Here is a 23,662-nt window from a genome sequence, read left to right as displayed (position 1 = left end):
AGGTAATAAAAGAAACTTAACGAAATGACAATGATACATAAATTAACAAAGGACTACTAGCAGTTACTGACATTCCAGCTCCAGACATCTGATTGAAAGATCATGTCTTTGTCATATGATTATCAAGCACACTCCCTCCCGTTAGGTGTTTAGTATTATACCATCATAAATTAATTTCCAAAATATATGAGAAGAACATAACCCGTATCAAGCCGACAACTGGTTTTAGAATAACTAATAATTCCGATGCAAAGGCCCTATAGTTGAATCAATATTAAAACCAAAATATGCAATCTTTAATGACCTGACAACAGTGTCGTAACTATATATACATATATATATATATATATATATATATACAACTCGTCTAAACATCAACCCAACAATGTTAGATCTGTAAATTTGCTTTCGCAAATTTTTGGTTCTTCCCTCGCCGGGATTCGAACCCATGCTACTGTGATATCGTGACACCAAATCGCCTGCACTGCAGCCGTCCCGCTAGACCACACGACCACCTGGGCTCTCAAAAAAAGAGCTTTCGGTGGCCATATGTTACCTTTCCACGTCAGTTTTAATCTAGCGGCGTACTACAGTACATGATATATTAGGCATGAAGATGTTATTGTTACAGATCAGCTAAATTATCTATAGTAAAGGATCCTACAAATTAATGTAAGATACAGTCACAGAAAATAATTATATTCATAAGTACGTCTGAGTCAGTGACAACCCTACAACAGATGTGTCCATCGGATCGCCATCAATGATGGTGATACATGGCTGTGTACATAATGTATATACAACTCGTCTAAACATCAACCCAACAATGTTAGATCTGTAAATTTGCTTTCGCAAATTTTTGGTTCTTCCCTCGCCGGGATTCGAACCCATGCTACTGTGATATCGTGACACCAAATCGCCTGCACTGCAGCCGTCCCGCTAGACCACACGACCACCTGGGCTCTCAAAAAAAGAGCTTTCGGTGGCCATATGTTACCTTTCCACGTCAGTTTTAATCTAGCGGCGTACTACAGTACATGATATATTAGGCATGAAGATGTTATTGTTACAGATCAGCTAAATTATCTATAGTAAAGGATCCTACAAATTAATGTAAGATACAGTCACAGAAAATAATTATATTCATAAGTACGTCTGAGTCAGTGACAACCCTACAACAGATGTGTCCATCGGATCGCCATCAATGATGGTGATACATGGCTGTGTACATAATGTATATACAACTCGTCTAAACATCAACCCAACAATGTTAGATCTGTAAATTTGCTTTCGCAAATTTTTGGTTCTTCCCTCGCCGGGATTCGAACCCATGCTACTGTGATATCGTGACACCAAATCGCCTGCACTGCAGCCGTCCCGCTAGACCACACGACCACCTGGGCTCTCAAAAAAAGAGCTTTCGGTGGCCATATGTTACCTTTCCACGTCAGTTTTAATCTAGCGGCGTACTACAGTACATGATATATTAGGCATGAAGATGTTATTGTTACAGATCAGCTAAATTATCTATAGTAAAGGATCCTACAAATTAATGTAAGATACAGTCACAGAAAATAATTATATTCATAAGTACGTCTGAGTCAGTGACAACCCTACAACAGATGTGTCCATCGGATCGCCATCAATGATGGTGATACATGGCTGTGTACATAATGTATATACAACTCGTCTAAACATCAACCCAACAATGTTAGATCTGTAAATTTGCTTTCGCAAATTTTTGGTTCTTCCCTCGCCGGGATTCGAACCCATGCTACTGTGATATCGTGACACCAAATCGCCTGCACTGCAGCCGTCCCGCTAGACCACACGACCACCTGGGCTCTCAAAAAAAGAGCTTTCGGTGGCCATATGTTACCTTTCCACGTCAGTTTTAATCTAGCGGCGTACTACAGTACATGATATATGCGAAAGCAAATTTACAGATCTAACATTGTTGGGTTGATGTTTAGACGAGTTGTATATACATTATGTACACAGCCATGTATCACCATCATTGATGGCGATCCGATGGACATATGGCCACCTAATATATCATGTACTGTAGTACGCCGCTAGATTAAAACTGACGTGGAAAGGTAACATATGGCCACCGAAAGCTCTTTTTTTGAGAGCCCAGGTGGTCGTGTGGTCTAGCGGGACGGCTGCAGTGCAGGCGATTTGGTGTCACGATATCACAGTAGCATGGGTTCGAATCCCGGCGAGGGAAGAACCAAAAATTTGCGAAAGCAAATTTACAGATCTAACATTGTTGGGTTGATGTTTAGACGAGTTGTATATACATTATGTACACAGCCATGTATCACCATCATTGATGGCGATCCGATGGACACATCTGTTGTAGGGTTGTCACTGACTCAGACGTACTTATGAATATAATTATTTTCTGTGACTGTATCTTACATTAATTTGTAGGATCCTTTACTATAGATAATTTAGCTGATCTGTAACAATAACATCTTCATGCCTAATATATCATGTACTGTAGTACGCCGCTAGATTAAAACTGACGTGGAAAGGTAACATATGGCCACCGAAAGCTCTTTTTTTTCCCTTTAATACCAGCAGATCAGTTATTTGTATAGAAAATGTTATTCGAATCACAATTGCACAATAATTTCATCTGAGAAGACAAAGCTATAAAATATACACCTACAAAACAATGTTTTGAACTATTCATTTATAATATTTATCTATGATAGAAGTTTCCATGTCAAAATTATACCTTTTTATTCAGTGACTCATACTATAGTAAGATATTATTTGTGTTAGAAATGATTGACAAAGGTATCAACTAACTAAGTCTGGATGGAAAGTATAACTTTTTAATTTACAGCACTCACTTCTTACTAACATTTCACTTGAGCAATCTGTTAAAATATTTGACCAGTTAATGAGTTAGTTGGAGTAGAAATCTAACTGCAATTTGGTAAACTGTTTTAGTCATTGCTAATGTGATACCCCAAAGGTCACTGGGTAAGCACTGTAAGATCGAGGAAAGGACAGTGGTCATTGATAGTATTAGCTTTATTTAAAGTTTGTTCAACAGGAAAAATTCCTTTAGTAAACATACTGAAGTCGTCATTATTGAGAGCCAATAGATCATCCAAATATCTAAAAATATTGTAAAATGTTTGTATCAGATGTTGTTTCGATGGGGTTTTGTTGATTTCAGTCATAAACTGTAACTCAAAACAATACAGAAACATGTCCACAATCAGTGGTGCACAGTTAGTTCACATTGGAATTTCGATAACTTGACGATAAACGGAACCTCCAAAGCGAACAAAAATGTTATCTATAGTGTGTGATAACATTGTGTGAGGGAATTCGACGTTTGCTGTACCACTGTTTACTACAGTGCAATTTATGACAATACCACTGCATCAATCAGAATTATTTTTTTTGCAGTATTTTAAGAAATGATTTTGATTTGTTTTCGAGTATTATTTGTGAAAAAGTCAATGTTTTAAAAAGACGAATTTCCTGTATAAAGTCAATGATTATGTTGACTTTTGAAGGCCAAACTTTCTACAGCCTTGAATACGCTAATGAAAGATCCAAAAACTATACCAATACATAACGACATGTTTAAGAAATTATAACAAATCTATTGGTTAAAATTTTTTTATTCGTTATTGCAAAATAATAAACTTAAAATATCTGACATTTTATCCCTACTTAGTTTACCCCTATACATTTTTATGATGTGGACTGGTCATTGTTATTGAATCGTAGGCGATTTGATTGGATTAAGTTGTTATTATAGTTTAACTTCAAACTTGTTTATGCTTTTCATGCATGACTATTGATTAATTAGAACGTGCATGAATGTGTATGGTAACTAAAATGACCTTCAAACTGGACACTGGACGAGTCAATATCAAGTTTTATCAATGAAAGTTAAGGTATGAAAGGTAAGAATTGCCACTTATTCTATTTTCACAAAATTTTCGGAATATACAGTTGAAAGGTTATTTTTTTTTAAAGCCTATTGTGAAGATTAAAGAGAAAGTTTACAAATAATACGTTTTGTTCTATTAAACAAGTCATTTTCGTAAGAGAAATGCCGATATATATTTTACGCACGACTACGGCAGGTAAAATTATAATCTATCATAATAAACTTAAGAAGTAAGTAAATAAAGTCAAAATATGTCCGATCTGCCTATTTCTGCACATTAAAAGTCAATACGATCGTTTTAAAGTCAATTTCGTCTACCTCACAAAATCTTGTTAGGCACTATAGTTAAAATTCAGGGGCAGTTATGGTATCAAAGCATGTCCAATTGACATAGTTCTTTTGTTTGTTGTAACTAAAAATTACATAAAAGAGTTTGAACATATTCAGTCTTTGGTTACAAACAGTAATAACAAAACCTGGTCCAACCCACCATTTTTCTTTTCTAAAAATGTCCTGTACCAAGTCAGGAAAATGGCCATTATATAATAGTTGGTTTCTGTGTGTGTTACTTTTTTTAGTATTGTGTTTCTGTTGTGTCGTATTTGATGTGTTTCCCTCAGTTTAAGTTTGTATCCTGGATTTGTTTTTTTCCCAATCAATTTATGAATTTCGAATAGTAGTATACTACTGTTGCCTTTATGTACATAATCAATGAATCAATGTGAATGAGGTCAAGCTGGTGGTCAGAGGAACCATGACAGATAAATATGTTCACCTTAAAAATCATACCATAAACCTAATATAGCTACTAGTAGCATCTAAGAAATAGACCCAAGTACTAAAGCTGAACATTGACCAATGAACCATGAAAACGAGGTCAAGTTAAGAAAGAAGATGAACCTGGCCATACAGATGTTCACCTTTCACAAAATATAATTGACCTATTGCTTTTAGTACCTGATAAACACTAGACTGATATGTGTAATTGTAGTCTCATAAACAGTGGCGGATCTACAAATTTTCATAAGGGTGGAAATTTTCATAAGGGTGGAGGGGCACAGACTGCTAATGAGGAAGTCAAATCCAGTCATGCTTTAGTTATTATACGACCGAAAATTTTGAAAAAAATTTCGTCGTATATTGCTATCACGTTGGCGTCGTCGTCTGCGTCGTCGTCGTCGTCCGAATACTTTTAGTTTTCGCACTCTAACTTTAGTAAAAGTGAATAGAAATCTATGAAATTTTAACACAAGGTTTATGACCATAAAAGGAAGGTTGGTATTGATTTTGGGAGTTTTGGTCCCAACATTTTAGGAATTAGGGGCCAAAAAGGGCCCAAATAAGCATTTTCTTGGTTTTCGCACCATAACTTTAGTTTAAGTTAATAGAAATCTATGAAATTTTGACACAAGGTTTATGACCACAAAAGAAAGGTTGGGATTGATTTTGGGAGTTTTGGTTTCAACAGTTTAGGAATAAGGGGCCAATAAAGGGCCCAAATAAGCATTTTTCTTGGTTTTCACACAATAACTTTAGTTTAAGTAAATAGAAATCAATGAAATTTAAACACAATGTTTATGACCACAAAAGGAAGGTTGGTATTGATTTTGGGAGATTAGGACCCAACAGTTTAGGAATAAGGGGCCAAAAAGGGGCCCAAATAAGCATTTTTCTTGGTTTTCGCACCATAACGTTAGTATAAGTAAATAGAAATCTATGAAATTTAAACACAAGGTTTATGACCATGAAAGGAAGGTTGGTATTAATTTTGGGAGTTTGGTCCCAACAGTTTAGGGAAAAAGGGGCCCAAAGGGTCCAAAATTAAACTTTGTTTGATTTCATCAAAATTGAATAATTGAGGGTCTTTGATATGCCGAATCTAACTGTATATGTGATTCTCAACTTTTGGTCCCGTTTTCAAATTGGTCTACATTAAGGTCCAAAGGGTCCAAAATTAAACTTAGTTTGATTTTGACAAAGAATGAATCGGTTGGGTTCTTTGATATGTTGAATCTAAAAATGTACTTAGATTCTTGATTATTGGCCCAGTTTTCAAGTTGGTCCAAATCGGGGTCCAAAATTAAACTTTGTTTGATTTCATCAAAAATTGAATCTTGGGGTTCTTTGATATGCCAAATCTAACTGCGTATGTAGATTCTTCATTTTTTGTCCTGTTTTCAAATTGGTCTACATTAAAGTCCAAAGGGTCCAAAATTAAACTAAGTTTGATTTTAACAAAAATTGAATTCTTGGGCCTCTTTGATATGCTGAATCTTAACATGTACTTAGATTTTTGATTATGGACCCAGTTTTCAAGTTGGTCCAAATCAGGATCTAAAATTATTATATTAAGTATTGTGCAATAGCAAGTCTGTTCAATTGCACAGTATTGTGCAATGGCAAGAAATATCTAATTGCAAAATAGCAAAAAAAAAATTAATTAGAGTTATCTTTCTTTGTCCAGAATAGTAAGCAAGAAATATCTTATTGTGCAATAGCAAGAATTTTTTTTAATTGGAGTTATCTTTCTTTGTCCAGAATCAACTTAAATCTTTGTCATATACAATATACAATGTATATTCACTTTTTACTACCAACTGATAAATTTAAATAATCTTTACCATTCAGTGATAACAAGCAGTTTTTTTACATCTTAATATTTTATGATGTATTTAAATGAGTAGTTATTGTTGCAAACTCCATTAGAATATTTTAATTGAGATTAGTTTTGGAATAAGGGAAAGGGGGATGTGTTTTAAAAAATTGGGTTCAATTTTTCTCATTTGAAATTTCATAAATAAAAAGAAAATTTCTTCAAACATTTTTTTGAGAGGATTAATATTCAACTGCATAGTGAATTGCTCTAAGAGAAAACAAAAATTTTAAGTTCATTAGAACACATTCATTCTGTGTCAGAAACCTATGCTGTGTCAACTATTTAATCACAATCCAAATTTAGAGCTGAATCCAGCTTGAATGTTGTGTCCATACTTGCCCCAACCGTTCAGGGTTCAACCTCTGCGGTCGTATAAAGCTACGCCCTGCGGAGCATCTGGTTCCATATGCAATCAATCATTTTTTTGCACCCTGCCCTATATAAATAAACCTTTTATAAACTATAAATAAAAAACATGACTGAAACTTAGCATGAACCAATGAACCACAGAAATAAATTCATGTCATATGAAACCTGTCAGAGATGTTCACCTTACAACCCTTCCAGAAAAAGAATATATTGTCTGAGAAGTCAACCAAACCACGAAAACTTATTATTGTTCAATGAACCATTAAAATGAGATAAAAATCAGATAACCTGCTAGTTGACATGAACATCTTACAATCATTCCATACCACTTAATATAGTTAACCTATTGATCATAGGATCTGAGATATGATTAATCTCGAAAACATAACTTTGATCACTGATCAAGGTCAAGTGAACCCTCTCGGACTGATATTTAGGCACTACAAGGATCATATTTACCAAATATAATTATCCTGTTACTAGTGATAAGTGATTATTTCACATGACAAAAAAACTATAAAAAAATCATATAATCAAAGAACCATGAAAATGAGATCAAGAATAATGGGCATGTGAGGCAGAAACTTGTAACATAAGGCAAACAAGGTATAATCATCTGGGTCTTATTCGGAAATATAAAGCTTTATATATAGCAAAAAATAAATATTTTTTTTATTGTTCCTTCAGCATTGTGCAGACTTTTTTTTATTCCTTGGAGATTGTCTTGGTGAATGTTCCTAAAGCTAGAAATATTACCAAATGCAGCAAACTCACTGTTTTGATATTTTGTCAGATTAATACATGTATCAAGTTGTCACAGGTATTCAACAGTGTCACAGAATAGAAGTTCCTTCATAATGTTTATAACAAAGTGGAACTTCTGATAGGTGGAACAAATATACTTTGACAGTCTGAATGACATAGCTTGCATCTGTATATGTGTATATTTAAGCCGGTACTTTCGAATTAGCTCCAGAGATATACTGTGTAAAGATATTTTTTGTAACAACCCCTAAAACATCAAATAGCATACTAAACTTCATGATTATGTACCCTTGTGTTGAATCAATGCTAACCATATGGAAATTTTATAGAAAATCCACTGCCTTAATCCTTGTCATGTACTCTCATATTTGGCAATTTGATGACTGATAGGTATAGGATTACTGCATGCAGTGCTAGCATTGATTTCCTTAAAATAATTTTATTAATATAGTTATCAAATAAAAATATGGACCAGATCAAGTATACCTTTTAGGGTGACTTTAGTGACTCAGCACGAGGTATTTTGGAATTTACAGGTTGATTAGAACTTTTTGTAAAAAATAAACACTAGCACATCATAGAAAAGCAAGTGCGTAATCTATGTTTCAAGTTTATAACAAAAATCTCTGTCTTAAAGGCTGTGGGTTTTCTATAAAAATCTTGGTTTATTTGCAACAAAGTACTCTTTTTCTATTAATCGCAATGAAACAGTAAGTAATAATGCTTTGCATCAAGTTTCCCCTTCGTATATATACAAAATGGCATATCTCCATTATTCATAATATCTGTAGTTTTTATACAATTGAAGTTTGAAAAGTTCGTACAAAAATGGCTACAGAAGGGGTCATAAACCTTTTAAGAACACTGTAACTGATATATGTTTAATTCATTAGGCACATACTTAATCATGAACACTAAGCTAACCATTTGAACATGAAATTGATCTCAACAATGCCATATTAAATATGAGGGAACAGTTGTTACAAGACTTTTAGATTGCCATTGACAAAGGACTTTATTTTGGCTTGATGCAGAAATTTTGTCTACAATCAATTACCTACAGGTTCCTAAAAGCATTATGCTACTTTCTTCTACCTACTGAAGGCTAGACATTCTCCCAACTAAGGACGTCAATATTCTTATCCCAACAGAAAGTGGCAGTGTATTCTTTTCACAAGGCATGTAATTCTTTGTTTCTACAATTTTTATTTACAAGAATGGGGGCAGGACCTTTTTCAGGACGTCAGATATCGGGTGTTTTTAAGCTCTGGATTTTTCTGGATTGATCCTTTCAGGGTCCAGATTTATTTTTTTTTAAATTCAGGACCTCAGGATTTCATGTTTTAAATCCTGGGATTTTGGATCCCCTCCCCACTCTTACAACCATTGGTTACTTGCACTGATTTTATACACCTATGTAAAACTTGACAATATTTTAAAGTCATTGAACTAGTTCATGAAGAATACATTTCTTGTCTATTGGGAAAAGTGGTAATAAAAACAAATATGATGTTTATAAATCTATTCAAACACAACAATGTAATCACAATGTATTTGAGTTAATTGCACAAATGATTGATAGGAAAACAATTACACTAAATCACAGCAGTCTAAAACATATTGCACAAATGCTCAGAAAAAACTGAGAAATTAAAATATTATTGCACAAAAGTTTATAAAACACACATTATTGCACAAATGAATAGAAAAAAATGGAAAAAATGAGTGTTATTGCACAATTGCATACCAGTCTATATAAACAAAACTCGATACAATGTTCACTACTAAACAAATGCTAGTCGCAAATATATGTACACAAATGAAATATAATATCTAACTGCATTGTCATCAGGTCTTAAGGTCACATTTCGTGTTTTCTTCTTGGTTTATAGATTTTCAATAAAAATAAAAAGCTGACCAGTAATTAAAATATAAACACAAATAGCAATATACAGCATACAAAACTGGCGAACATTACATCATTTACAACTTGAGTTTAAATGTGCAAATTTATTTACAATATGGAAATATGATCAATTAGTTTGTATATGTTAATCTGTTAATCTTGTAAAAAAAATCCTAAGGCAATAAAAGTGAAATTTTAAATGTCATAAAGAACATACAAGAATGCTGCTTAGAAACAGGGGAAACATAAAACTCTGTCACGCATTTTGAATTTTTTCCCGAAATTTTTCAGAAACCTAATATTATTTCAATGTCATGTTGATCTTTATATAATGGTTATCATGTAATTGAACCCTTTTGTGATGCATAGATAATAAGATAAAAGCATCTCACTGAAAAAATAGGAATGTAACAGACATAGAAAAACAGCTATTAAACTTATTGAGCATGTTATGCACTGAGAGCCTTGATTTTCTGTTCTATGATTAAACTTTTGCAAAAAAAAAAGAATAAAAGTTATTCAGTGCAAATTTGCTTTCAGTGGCAAAAAAATTCTGATGTGTCAAAATGAAACAAACTATTTAAAATTCGATTAAAACTGTTCTTGTATTGTGCCCTATAAAACATACTCAGTCTTTGAATGTTCCTCCAATAACATTGTATATTGTATGTTATTCCCAGGCAACATGAGTCACATGACAACTAATTCAACCTTGACCTGTCAGATCATGCATCTGCTTCACCTGAGTCACCACTGCTATTGATGTTAACTTCTTCATTACCTTTATAGTACAACGCATTGTCAAAACTGCCGGCACCACCACCAACACCACCACCGGGCGATGGATTACGTTTCTTATAGAATAGCATGCCTACCACTGCAACCACACCTAACACTACTATAACAGTGATTAAAACACCTACCAAGCCTCCACCTGATAACCCAGTCTTATTACCTACAAAGGATATAACTTGTTTACAACGAAACTTGTGAAATTTGAGTTTCAAGTACAAACATATCAAAATTAAGTAAAATCTGAGTTTCAAGTAATCTGAATATTATAATGAGATAATAGCATACCTTCCAACACACAAGATACAGGAAGGAAGTACCCTTTTTTTAACAAAAATTAAATCTCCTTTTTGTATAATATTTTTACTTTTTTCTTCCTTTTATAAGTACAGTTAAATTTTATCTAATTCTTAGCTGATTCATTCTTTCTCCAGTAAACACTTTTTCATCACTTGAAACAAAAATCTAAGTCTTAAGTAAAATACTAAGTAACAATGAGTTCTACTTACTTAATACCCTTGTCTGAGCTTGATTTTTTGGACCATTTATAAATCCAGTTGGCTGTACATATGGCACATTATTCTTATTTGGTGCTGGTGTATTTCGTGTGGGAAACACATTCGGAAATGTTGGGAAAGTTACAGGACCAACATTTGGTTTACTAGTAGACCCTGGACCAACAATAGGCTGTGTTGCTGGACCAACATTAGGTTGAGTCACTGGACCAACGTTTGGTGGTGTAATTGGAGCTAGTGTGGTTACAGGTACTGTTCCAGCTCCTAGTACTGCAAACAAAAATAATTACATCAATATTTCAACCAATGACTTCCTCCAAAACTGTCACAAATTGGTGCATCAAATATAATTACTTATGTATAATTAACAGATTCAAGTTCACTCAAAATTGTTTTTTAGCTTGCTTGCTTTGATTTATGCAGGTTGCTTTTAATATGCATGTGGTTTAATTATATGTGTGCTGTGTATTTCTTCACACACATTTACTGAAAGATCCATTTTAAAGTGATGGGGTTCATGTAATGTATCAGGGTTTTTTGTGTAAATCAGGAAGGTACTACATTGTGGAAATCTTTGGATTTCTGTTAGCAGCTTTCAGTTCACTCAGTTTCAAAACATATTCATAAGTCACTTTCTCCTTTGCAAGTACTGGTAGTAGGTATGAATATGCAGGTATGTCTCTTTTTAAATATGTAATTCTAGTTTTAAGTACAATGTATCTCATTATAGTGCTTGTGTTGAACCATTATCATTATTCAATGCTTTTCTTTTGGGGCACACTTAAAATACTTAACAAATATATTTCATTTGTCTATCAAATGTGATATCATATAAGCAGAACCATGTTTTGTTTCATGGATGTAATGAATTTAAACCTGTAAATATTGGGATTTAGATCTCAGGATTGCACAAATTTGCTTTATTGGATCATAACAAAACGATTGGTTAATGTTTCCCTTTCTCAAGAAAAGCTTTATTTTATTATATCTATGATTTCAAATATATCAATTCCATTGTCTTTCCAGAGTTAAAGGAATTTATTTGTCAAAAATGTATAGACCATTTCTAGGTGTATTTTAACAAAGTCCTTTTTTTAAAGACCTAATTCAAGTAAGTTTTGTAACAAGCTGTACAAATCATTTTTTAATACATTTTTATTTTTCATATGCTGGTCAGCAGATAGATATTGGAATTTAAGAAATAATATATCAATGAAAAATAAAAGGGAAATGCAAATAATTATTGAAATGGATTATGTGGAAAGAAAATTTCTCAAACACAAGAAAATTCTTTCATCTAAGTCTTGGCCTTTGTATACCAAAGATTGGTTACATTAATATCACTTACATGCTCTGCCTTTACAAACAAAAGATTTTTTCTGGTCACAGGGGATATCATTCCATTTGCCAGTGTCTCTGTACATTTCTACACATTCTTCGTTGGTTGCATTCACAGGATCTGATGGTTCACCAGCGTTCCAATTAGTGTAGCTTACAGCAGTATTGTCTGACCACATAAAACCACCTACAATTCCAATGACAAAATAAACTTATGGAATGCCTAAATACCTGAAGGAACAAAGATTTAAAAACATGTGTTGTCTAAGGTGTCTGAGCACTTATCTACTACTGTGATGAAACATATAGACTTGTGCTAGGGACAACCTAAACTACCAGTGAGATGTGTGTTTTGCTCCATGCTGAAGGTCTCACCGTGACTTTGATATGAAAAACAGCAATAAAAGCTCTGTTCCTTTGCTTTTTGTGAATTTTGCTGTGCATATATTGATTTTGTGTCAAGGATGGATACCCCATATCATGTCTTTTTAATTTTTGTTTGTGGTAAAGTTTAAAGTCATGTTGCATGTCAAATTTGATAGAACATACACCATCAACTAGAAAACGAATATGACAGCAAGAGCCCTGGCTTGGGAATTTCGGGTGAGGCACAGAAACAGATGATTAATACTGATGTTAACAATTTACAAAGCAAGACCTTTGGTGGGGTATCAATTTTGAACATATCTTAAAACAACTCTAATGAAGTCATGAATACATAAATCTTCACAATTCTATTTATATCTAGATGCTAGACTATGGATTACAGTATACCTCTATGTGATAAGACAATACAGGTTGTTCATCTATTCTACAATTTCAAATATATGATCTCTAATAAAAAACTTACACAGAAATAAGTTAACCGCAAATAGAAAGTAACATTCTCTTCAATATTTATTTTAGCCTGAAAAATGACTTACCAAAACTGCAGATCCATACTCAGATAGACACTTTTGAATCTTTTTCATTCCAAGAAAGAACTTTAAAGAATGCATTCAAGGCCTTAACTACCCTTGAGGATTGCCTCACTAAAATTTCGACACTGATTTTTTTTTTTATACACATATATAAACATAATAGTCATTTGTTGTTCTGTCTCAACCTTAATTTCTTTTAGTTGTCATCATTCCTTTTAAACTATTCTTCCTGGATATAACTCAGCATCTCTAAGGGTGATGTTTTTCGATAACATTAACCTAGTAACGATAACACAGGCACTTGTTTCAGAAAAAAAATCCTATATACCTTGATATTAAGGTATATAGAAAAAAAAAATCTGAGACAAGTGCTTGTGAACGATAATCATCATGGATCTATAGTTTAAAACAGGCACTTGCAGAAAAAGCTAGAAAAGCGACACTGAAGGTAAAGAAGGAATACTTCTAGTAAACAAGTGTTTTATGAACAAAGTCTGAGTATTGCATACAACTTCATTAGAACAATCAAAAACGATAAGTAGACTGACAAATCAAGTACTGGTCTTCGGAAGGGGGCAGTCCTGTCTGCGTATTCATTTTTCCGTTTCATCAATTTTTGACAAATCAAGTACTTGGTATCGCAAGGGGACAGTCCTGTCTGTGTATTCTTTCATGATCTTTAATCTTTCTCTTTACAGATAAATAAAATATAAAAGATATGAAACATGCATGGATTAGTTTTTATCTATGTTTCTTTAACCTTAAAAATTGAAAGAATATCATATATTCCAATTTGATATTATTGAGGAATGGAAGAACCTTTAACCCAGGATTTTGTCTTTACTTATTCAAGACTAGGTAATTTTGTTTCTTTATATTCTGGGTTTGGGAATCGGACACCCCAAACCCTAACCCAAATTATAGATTCTTGAACTAAAATATCACCAACTATTTCCAGAATTGATTTGAAATAACGGACCTACATGTAAACGTCAAAAACTCCATTTCAATTCCCCTGTACCCATATCATATACAAAAATCATTATACATATACATGTATCTTATCTCATTCTATTCCTAGTTTGTCTACTCTTTGTCAGCATAAAAGCGAGTTTAATATTTTGTAACTGCAACTGTATGATGGTGCTTACAGGCAAGCTTAATTCCCTGTTGCAAACAAAACTGTTACTACTGATGCTGCTACCGAATTGCTGATGGAGAAGGAATTGGAAGAAGACATTGATCATTTTGTTGATGATAATGTGCTACCTTTAGAAACAAAGACTGCCCTGAAACGACTGAAAATTGGAAAAGAGCATTCATGAGTGGCAAGAGATTGTGCGTCTTGCCATGTTCCATGTTCATCGCGATAAGGATATCAGCAGACCAAATTATGATTCTACAACGATTTGACTGAACCGGCCATAGAAATATTTGGCAAACTCTACTGAATCGATGTTTGTTTTATGTTCTGGCAGCAGACCCAAATCAGTGATATTTGGATGATTATCTTACATATAAATTTTAAAAAGTTGTTAAAAATTTGGTGTTAGTAAAAGTCTTAAAATATGAAAATTTATAAAAAAAATGTCCAAATTCAAAACATTATCAAACTCTCTGAAAATGCCTAGAATGCAGGATTTTGCACCATTCATTTCATACCCTCAAAAAAAAAATTCGCCTCGCTTCGATCGGCTCAATTACTTTGCCTCACTAAAATAAGAAGCCTAGTTACAGCCTTGGCATTAGAGAAGTGTGACAAGTAATCCAATCTGATTTACCTAAGTCAGCACAGGTTTTTGGTGAGTTGATTTTCCAAGATGAAGGAATGTGTTATAAAGGGAAAACATTATCTTCAAATGAATACAATATACATCATGTGATGGCTCCTTACATGACAAAATGCATGCAAATTAAATATAATCAAATCAAATGAGAAATAAATGCTTACTGTTTATTCCTTTTGTGAGACCAACCCAGATATTCTGTGCTGTATGTTGTGCAGTAGGTGACCTAGCATTCAACATAACCATATAAACATAATCCTGGTCAACTTGAGAAGTGATACTGACAAGATCCATCAAGCGTCTAGTACATGCATATCTAGCTGATGGCCAGTCCTTGTATGTAAATGGACTAAAATAGTAGCAGTAGTCTCCATTGATTATTTCACCAGGGTTACGACAATGTCCTGGTGGTGCAGGTGTTGGAATTGGAGGCTGAGCTATAAATAGAACTAGACATTATAAGACTGCAGCCCACTTTAAAATACATTTGAATAAAAACTCATACTGTGTAAATAAGTCACCCAATATTTGGAATTGTTAATAATGTACCTTAGCTTTACTTATCCTTGATTTCATGTTAAAAGTCTGTAATATAAAGGTTTACCTTCACGTATCAAATAAACATAACAAATTCAAACTATGCCAGCCTGACATGTACAACATACTATTATTCCATTCGCCAAAAATAGTGGTTGTGTAGCTTATAGTACCTGAGAACTAGATAAAACAACAAAATCTTATTATTGACCAATGAATCATGAAAATGAGGTCATATTCATTTGAACCTTTCCTGAATTACATGTAAACCTTACAATCATTCATTACACCAAATATATCTGAACTATGGTATTGGTATATTATAGTATTTTATAAGCTGACAAAATAATGAAAATTTGTCAATGACCAATTACCATGAAGATGAGGTGAAAGTCATATGAACGCTGCCAAACAGACATGAACACCATACAAACTTTCCATACACAAAATATAATTGACCTATTGTTTATTATATCTACCAAAAAGATCAACCATAAAAATATGCAGCACACCTATTGTTTATACAATAGTATCAGAGATATGGGCTTAACCACGAAAACTTACACTGAATCTTATTCCCTTATTAATAAAGTGAGGTATAAGTCAAGTGAAAACTTTCTGACAGACATGAGGACCTTACAAGGTATGCAAAACCAAACATTTTACTATTAGTCTATTTATTCACATTATAAGGGAGAACCAGGAAAAAGATGTAAAAGAAAATAAGGTAAAGGAAAATTAACATATAACAGACAGAAACTTAACAAAATAAGGCATGATGATGCTGCCATCTATATATAAAGTATGAAGCCAGATCATCTACCTTATGAAATATTAATCTTTAAGGAAACTACCTTAGCACTGCCCTTACCATCCTTATGTCTTGCTTTCTGACAAATGTTGCAGGCTCATCAAAAACCAAATATTGGCATCTTCATCGATTTTAGGTAGCAGTTTTTTTTATATATATATCTTTTATAAATATTGAGACAATATTCAAAAGCATATGCTAACCACTCTACTCTATTTTAGAAATTTCAGCCATGTTAATTGATCATGCATCAAATTCTTGCACACAATTTTCAATTAAGCTGCTCTAAAGCACATTCAGGTAAAGTTTGATTATAACAAAACCAACCTTTCATACCTGTAGGAAACTTAACAAAATACAAAATGTTGTTTTATTTCTGGGCATTTTGTTGAAGAGTTATTCCATTGGCAATCATATCACATTTTCTTATTTTTATAACAATGCAAGTAGTGGAAATAATGACCATTATGAAAGGTTAAAATCAAATAATATTGAAAAAATTTAAATCTTGAAAAGGTAATAATCTAAAGTCCTATTGACCTTTTTTAATATATTTTTTTTTATTTCAATATTCCCTGCAGTTCAATGTGTATTAAGAATAAATGACCCCAACATTTTAGGCTGCCAAACTTTGTTATGACCTCTATAGTTCAGTATGTGTTTATGATTAATTATTGTCAATACACTCGAACCTACCAGAATTGATTTCACAGACGTATCCTAGAGTAAGAGAACAGGTCGTATCATCCCATAGTCCATTTTTTGACTTAACACACCTGTCTGATGGTGCCTGACTTGGTTCACCATAACCCCAGTTTGTAAATGTAACAGGCCAACTCTTTTGCCAGTGATAAGTACCTTTAAACTGGGAAGAATATATCAAAATACATATATATAAACATTTTTTAATTATCAGTGTAATTATAAGGCTGTATTTCAAACCATGATTCAAATCAATTATCTTTTAAAGTACCAATTGACTTTTATCTATCTTTTTTTTTTTTTCACAAATCAGTCTTTCCTTAATCTGTAACATTTTCTTTTTGTAAGGTGTAAACTTTTGTCATATATGTTATATTTTTACTTTGGGGTTTATAAAAAGCAATATTTGTTATAAAATAATGATGGAAGTTTTAACAACCTTGACTGGCTATACAGCCTAAGTTGCACCATTGGGTCTGTTAGATATTTTAACTGTCAGCCAAAACTAGAGGCTCTAAAGAGCCTGTGTCGCTCACCTTGGTCTATGTGCATATTAAACAAAGGACACAAATGGATTCATGACAAAATTGTATTTTGGTGATGGTGATGTGTTTGAGTTCTTACTTTACTGAACGATTTTGCTTCTTACAATTATATCTATCATGAACTTTGCCCATTAGTAACAGAGAACTATATTTGGTAAAAATTTACATAAATTTACCAAATTAATGAAAATTGTTAAAAATTGACTATAAAGGGCAATAACTCCTTAAGGGGTCAATTGACCATTTAGGTCATGTTGACTTATTTGTAGATCTTACTTTGCTGAACATTATTGCTGTTTACAGTTTATCGCTATCTATAATAGTATTCAAGATAACCAAAAACGGCAAAATTTCTTTAAAAATTACCAATAGGAGGGCAGCAACCCAACAACCAGTTGTCCAATTCATCTGAAAAATTCAGGGCAGATAGATATTGACTTGATTAACAATTTAACTTCTTGTCAGATTTGCTCTAGATGCTTTGGTTTCATAGTTATAAGCAAAAAACTGCATTTTACCCCTATGTTCTATTTTTAGCCGTGGCGGCCATCTTGGTTGAATGGCCAGGTCATCAGACACATTTTTCAAACTAGATACCCAAAAGATGATTGTGGCCTAGTAGTTTCAGTGGAGATTTTGTAAAAGATTACTTAGATTTATGAAAAATGGTTAAAGATTGACTATAAAGGGCAATAACTCCTAAAGGGGTCAACTGACCATTTTGGTCATGTTGACTTATTTGTAGATCTTACTTTGCTGAACATTATTGCTGTTTACAATTTATCTCTATCTATAATAATATTCAAGATAATAACCAAAAACAGCAAAATTTCCTCAAAATTACCAATTCAGGGGCAGCAACCCAACAACCAATTGACCGATTCATCTGAAAATTTTAGGGCAGATAGATCTTGACCTGATAAACATTTTTATCCCATGTCAGATTTCCTCAAAATGCTTTGGTTTTTGAGTTATAAGCCAAAAACTGCATTTTACCCCTTTGTACTATTTTTAGCCGTGGCGGCCATCTTGGTTGGTTGACCAGGTCACGCCACACATTTTTTAAACTAGATACCCCAAAGATGATTGTGGCCAAGTTTGGATTAATTTGGCCAAGTAGTTTCAGAGGAGAAGATTTTTGTAAAAGATTACTTTAATTAACGAAAAATGGTTAAAAATTGACTATAAAGGGCAATAACTCCTAAACGGGTCAACTGACCATTTTGGTCATGTTGACTTATTTGTAAATCTTACTTTGCTGAACATTATTGGTGTTTACAGTTTATCTCTAACTATAATAATATTCAAGATAATAACCAAAAACAGCAAAATTTCTTCAAAATTACCAATTCAGGGGCAGCAACCCAACAACCGATTGACCGATTCATCTGAAAATTTCAGGGCAGATAGATCTTGACCTGATAAACATTTTTACCCCATGTCAGATTTGCTCTAAATGCTTTGGTTTTTGAGTTATAAGCCAAAAACTGCATTTTACCCCTACGTTCTATTTTTAGCCGTGGCGGCCATCTTGGTTGGTTGACCGGGTCACGCCACATTTTTTAAACTAGATACCCCAATGATGATTGTGGCCAATTTTGGTTTGATTTGGCCCAGTAGTTTCAGAGGAGAAGATTTTTGTAAAAGTTAACGACGACGGACGACGACGACGGACGACGGACGCCAAGTGATGAGAAAAGCTCACTTGGCCCTTCTGGCCAGGTGAGCTAAAAAAGCAATATCTGTTACTGTGGATATCATGGGTATTGTTGGTTCAAGTGAACCACCAATTCAAATAATCAATCAATAAACTAATCCACAGTAATTTCATCAGTAGCTGCTATTCATAATTTATTAACAGTTATAATTCAATATGTTACAGTTAGAAATAAATTGTAAAAATATAAAAAGTTAAGTCAATAAAAATCTAGGGCTATTCCAAAAACAATAACAAAATAAAAATAGGTAAAACTGGAAAATCAGTTATACATGGACAGGATAAGAAGTTATACCTGGTCAAATTGTAGTCCTATCCAGTAATCAAAGTTTGGTCCCATTTGAGATTCTATAAATGAGTTCTCATAATTAGAATTGATAGATGCAAGAACACCACCATCACCTTGACAGAAATTTTCTGCCAGTTGCCATGATTGGACTGGTGTCTTTACAAACTTATAACAACTTGTTCCATGGGAGACATATCCTGCTCTACAATTTTTCTGTGGGGATGGAGTAGCCTGACCTACAGCTGAAAAAAAAAATTACAAGATCATATTTTGATATAAAGTCATTTGCATAGTTTAGAAGATAGTAAGACTTTATTCAAAAGACTCCACTTTTTCAAATTCATTTTGACCTTGATATTTTACATTATACTTCAATGTTTTTAAGAGTCTCAGGCAGATATTAATATACCGTCAATTGAACAGTTTACCTCAAAACATAGATAAAAAATCAAGTTTAAATTTGATTTTGTGTCAATCAATATTGATATACATGTAGGATGCCCAACTGATTAAAATGCTTGCCTTTGTTACTATGACTTAGGGAATTGAAATCAGGATAAGACAAAATATGTCCAGGTAGCTCAAATATATTTTAAGAAGCCCTGGTTAAGGTGGTACCTAACACTACAGGGAGATAACTCTGTAAAATCAGCTAAACGTTTTAATTACTTTGTGCTGTTAAAGGAATATTAAGCTTCTCAATGATCAAAATTAGTGTTTGTCAAACTGCTATATAACCAGGGTAATTTTTCTGATAAAATGGTTGGTTCAAATTTTTGGAAATTTTTATATTTTTGTCATAGTCAAAGGAAATCAATTGTGAAACTTTTATGAAAATTAAAAACCCCATTAAACGAGCCAAATAAATTTCAGTGAATGCGTTGGGTACCATCTTAAGATAGTTGGTGAGATAATTTTGTTATACAGTGTGCAAGTGACCTAATACAAATTCAAAATGAAAATTTGAGCTTTGCTCTCACCCCATAAGGAATTTACTCACCCTTATATATTGTATGTCACTTATACACTATTATATACTTATAGATTATCGTTGATTATCTCAACGAGATTGATTTTCTGGATTGAACTGGTACAGCAATCGAGTAACAATTGTGAAAATGTAATCTTCTAGTTATTTACTAGAAAGAAGAATGCTTGAATGGTACATGCAAAAAAGTGTTAAATGGTACATACCAAAATATATGTTATGGTAAATGCAAAAATGTGTTTAATGGTTCTAAACCCATTTGAATCTTGATCCATTATAGGTTTTGGTACTCTTAATATCTTGAAACCTGGATTTCAAATCAGTTAAGAACAAAATCTTTAAGACGGTTAAAGAGAACCATTTTTTTACCTTTTGGCCCTTGACATAAAATATTACGAGGTGTGTTACACTGTTGATCATTCCAAGAACCGGCTATAACACTTTTCACATACATTTCTACACAATCTTCCTGAAAAAAAAAGATATTAAATGCAAATAAATGTTCATTGCTGTAGTTTTGGTCCCATCATACTTGTCTCTTGTTCTCATTTTGTGATTAGTTAACAATGACAAATTCTAAATAAATAGATGACAATCCCTTACAAGGCAATAAATCTGAATATCACACTGTCAGTGTTATTTATATTTTGGCGTACTTTTCCCAACAATTTGATCAGAAAAATACCTAAATCAAATAGATTCAGTGATTGATTAAATGTTCCATGAAATGACATTTTTTATGAATTTCCTTAATTTAAGATTTTATTGATGTCACAAACTTTGCAATTGACCAGTGAATGTATTTCCAGCTTATAATTGTAAGTTTGTTTATGTTACTTACTGTTCTCCCCAGTCCACGTTGTGAGTTACCATTAGGTTCTCCTGCATTCCAGTTAGAGTAGAAAAATGCTGAGTTATCTTGCCAATTAAATCTATTGTTATGTCTCAAATTGTTCAGTCCAATCCATAGATTTGTTGTAAATCCTTGTATCAAGGAAGTGAGGAAAGCTAAAGAAGGTAAAATGTAAAAAACAATGGACAATTAGTTCTATAGGCAAAAAAATGGAATAAAGCAGAAGCATAAGATAAAAACTCCTTGGATTTGTACTGGAAGAAACAGTATTTGATTTGGGGCACATAATCCTGTCTTCCTATTGGTATTGAAAAGGGTGAAGTCTGCTGAACATTTATGTCAGTCAGTTTTTGATTTTTTATCTTAAATATCAACTTTAATTTGAGTCACAGAATGCATTATTTTAGTATTCAGTCACATGAACAAAACAGCATTTCATCTTCAACTCATTCAGCATATTTTGGTACAATTTATAAAAAACAAGAGGCTGTCACAATGACAGCAAACCGGATTAATTAGCATTTATTTGTGTCATGGCAATATCACAAGAACCATTACTGATGATTGTTGAAAGTGAAAATAGTCAATATCAAATTTGACCTCTATTTTATCATCAGTATCAACATATTAAAATTTGAAAAGCTTAGATTGAATGGTTTGTGAGTAAATGCAACAAAGTGAATGGAAAAACCATTTTACGATCTTTCAAGAACCATAACTCCTGAACGGTAAAGGTCCAAATCATCATTATTGAACTTGACCTCTATTTTGTCATCGGTAACAACATATTAAAATTTGGGAAGCTTTGGTAGAACAGTTCATGCGTAAATGCACGGACACTACTGGAAACACCATTTTTCAATCTTTCAAGAACCATAACTCCTGAACGGTAAAAGTCAAAATCACCATTATTGAACTTGACCTTCATTTAGTTGTAAGTAACAACATATTAAAATTTTAAAAGCTTTGGTTGAACGGTTCATGAGTTAATGCACGGACAACATTTGATTGCCGCCCGCCCGCCGAGCATCCCCAAATCAATAACCGACATTTTTGTCACAAAAATCTGGTTAAATATAGATATTAAGCCTGCGATAAAGCATATGAGAACAGCTTTTTTAACCCAGTGTGCACATTTTATGCAAGTTTATAGACCTCTATTTATTCCTAATGTTACCGTACATTATCTTCGCTAGCCAAGGGTTACGATCCACTCCTGCTCTCTCCACCCTTGGCAGATTAAGCTAACATTTGTGAAAACAATGTTGTGCCATCTATCGAAAGATTAAAGTCACGCCTCTTCCAAATACATTATTCTTGACCAATGGTAGCACTTGAACTCTTCAATTTGGAGGTAAAAACATGGTAGCGTCTTGATTCTACACACTTGGTTAAGCCAGAAACGATAATATACATCAACATTCATGGATTTGTACATGAAACATACACAGGAACTTCTATTAGTTGATTAAAAACATTCTCAAGTTGTCACTAAATATAGTTGTGTGTTTAGGGATGTAAAGACTTGTTGCACAATAAACATGCGGCAATTGTTTACAAACACCTTCTACTTTTACACATGATCTCAATCCTCCCAGGGTGGAGAGAGTGGAGTGGATCGTAAAGCTCTTGGCTAGCAAAGATGACTGTTCATATGATATTCTACCTTGTTCAATTTCATTGTTGACTGCAGCAATGTCGTATCCATTACCAAAGTTTCTACAAAACTTCACAGCTGAGTTCCAATCTGTTGGAGTTGTGTTGTTATTGGCATAAAAACATTTGTTACCTGAAGAAGAAAAATGTTATGTAAGTAAAAGGCATATATCAACACATAATTTAATTTTGGATGTTACGCGTCTTCTGATTGGCTGATGTTATTTTGTTATGAGCCCATAGACATAATTTAGTCATGTGACCGTGACGTCATCAACGTATTTTCATGGTTTTCTACGGTTTAAAATGGAATTTAGAATTAAATTATAAGAAATGACTGTAATATTTTATCTGTCTATTCGAAATAACATAAAAAATGTGGTGCACACTGTTAAATAACCCACTACGCCCTTTATTCAGTGTGCACCACATTTTTTATGTTATTTCTTCATAGACAGAAAAAATATAACAGCCATTTCTTAAATAATGTAGATCTGCACACCGTATTATCAACTTAAGATGTAGTTCACATAATTTAATGCACCACAAGACTTTTTTTGACAACATTCTATTTAGATTAACATTAATATT

The 23,662-nt window shown here is 33.1% G+C and overlaps 1 protein-coding gene across 2 annotated transcripts in view; it reads right to left on the bottom strand.

Annotated features, from left to right (window-relative positions):
* Positions 1-9,297: 9,297 nt before the first annotated feature.
* Positions 9,298-23,662, bottom strand: part of LOC134706814 (macrophage mannose receptor 1-like) — a 68,033-nt gene continuing 53,668 nt past the window's right edge. For both annotated transcript variants that reach the window (XM_063566109.1, XM_063566110.1), the window contains exons 34-42: positions 23,082-23,204; positions 21,404-21,570; positions 20,932-21,031; positions 19,581-19,816; positions 17,018-17,186; positions 15,138-15,410; positions 12,277-12,453; positions 10,923-11,198; positions 9,298-10,576 (exon numbers count right to left, since the gene is read on the bottom strand). In XM_063566109.1, coding sequence (XP_063422179.1) covers positions 10,347-10,576; positions 10,923-11,198; positions 12,277-12,453; positions 15,138-15,410; positions 17,018-17,186; positions 19,581-19,816; positions 20,932-21,031; positions 21,404-21,570; positions 23,082-23,204 — 1,751 coding nt within the window. In that variant the 3' untranslated portion in view covers positions 9,298-10,346. The remainder of the gene's footprint in view (positions 10,577-10,922; positions 11,199-12,276; positions 12,454-15,137; positions 15,411-17,017; positions 17,187-19,580; positions 19,817-20,931; positions 21,032-21,403; positions 21,571-23,081; positions 23,205-23,662) is intronic.

This window comes from Mytilus trossulus, chromosome 2 (assembly GCF_036588685.1).
Source record: "Mytilus trossulus isolate FHL-02 chromosome 2, PNRI_Mtr1.1.1.hap1, whole genome shotgun sequence".
Classification (NCBI taxonomy): Eukaryota; Metazoa; Mollusca; class Bivalvia; order Mytilida; family Mytilidae; genus Mytilus; species Mytilus trossulus.
Note: the sequence above shows the minus strand (reverse complement) of the source record. Positions and strands in the feature narration are given on the sequence as shown.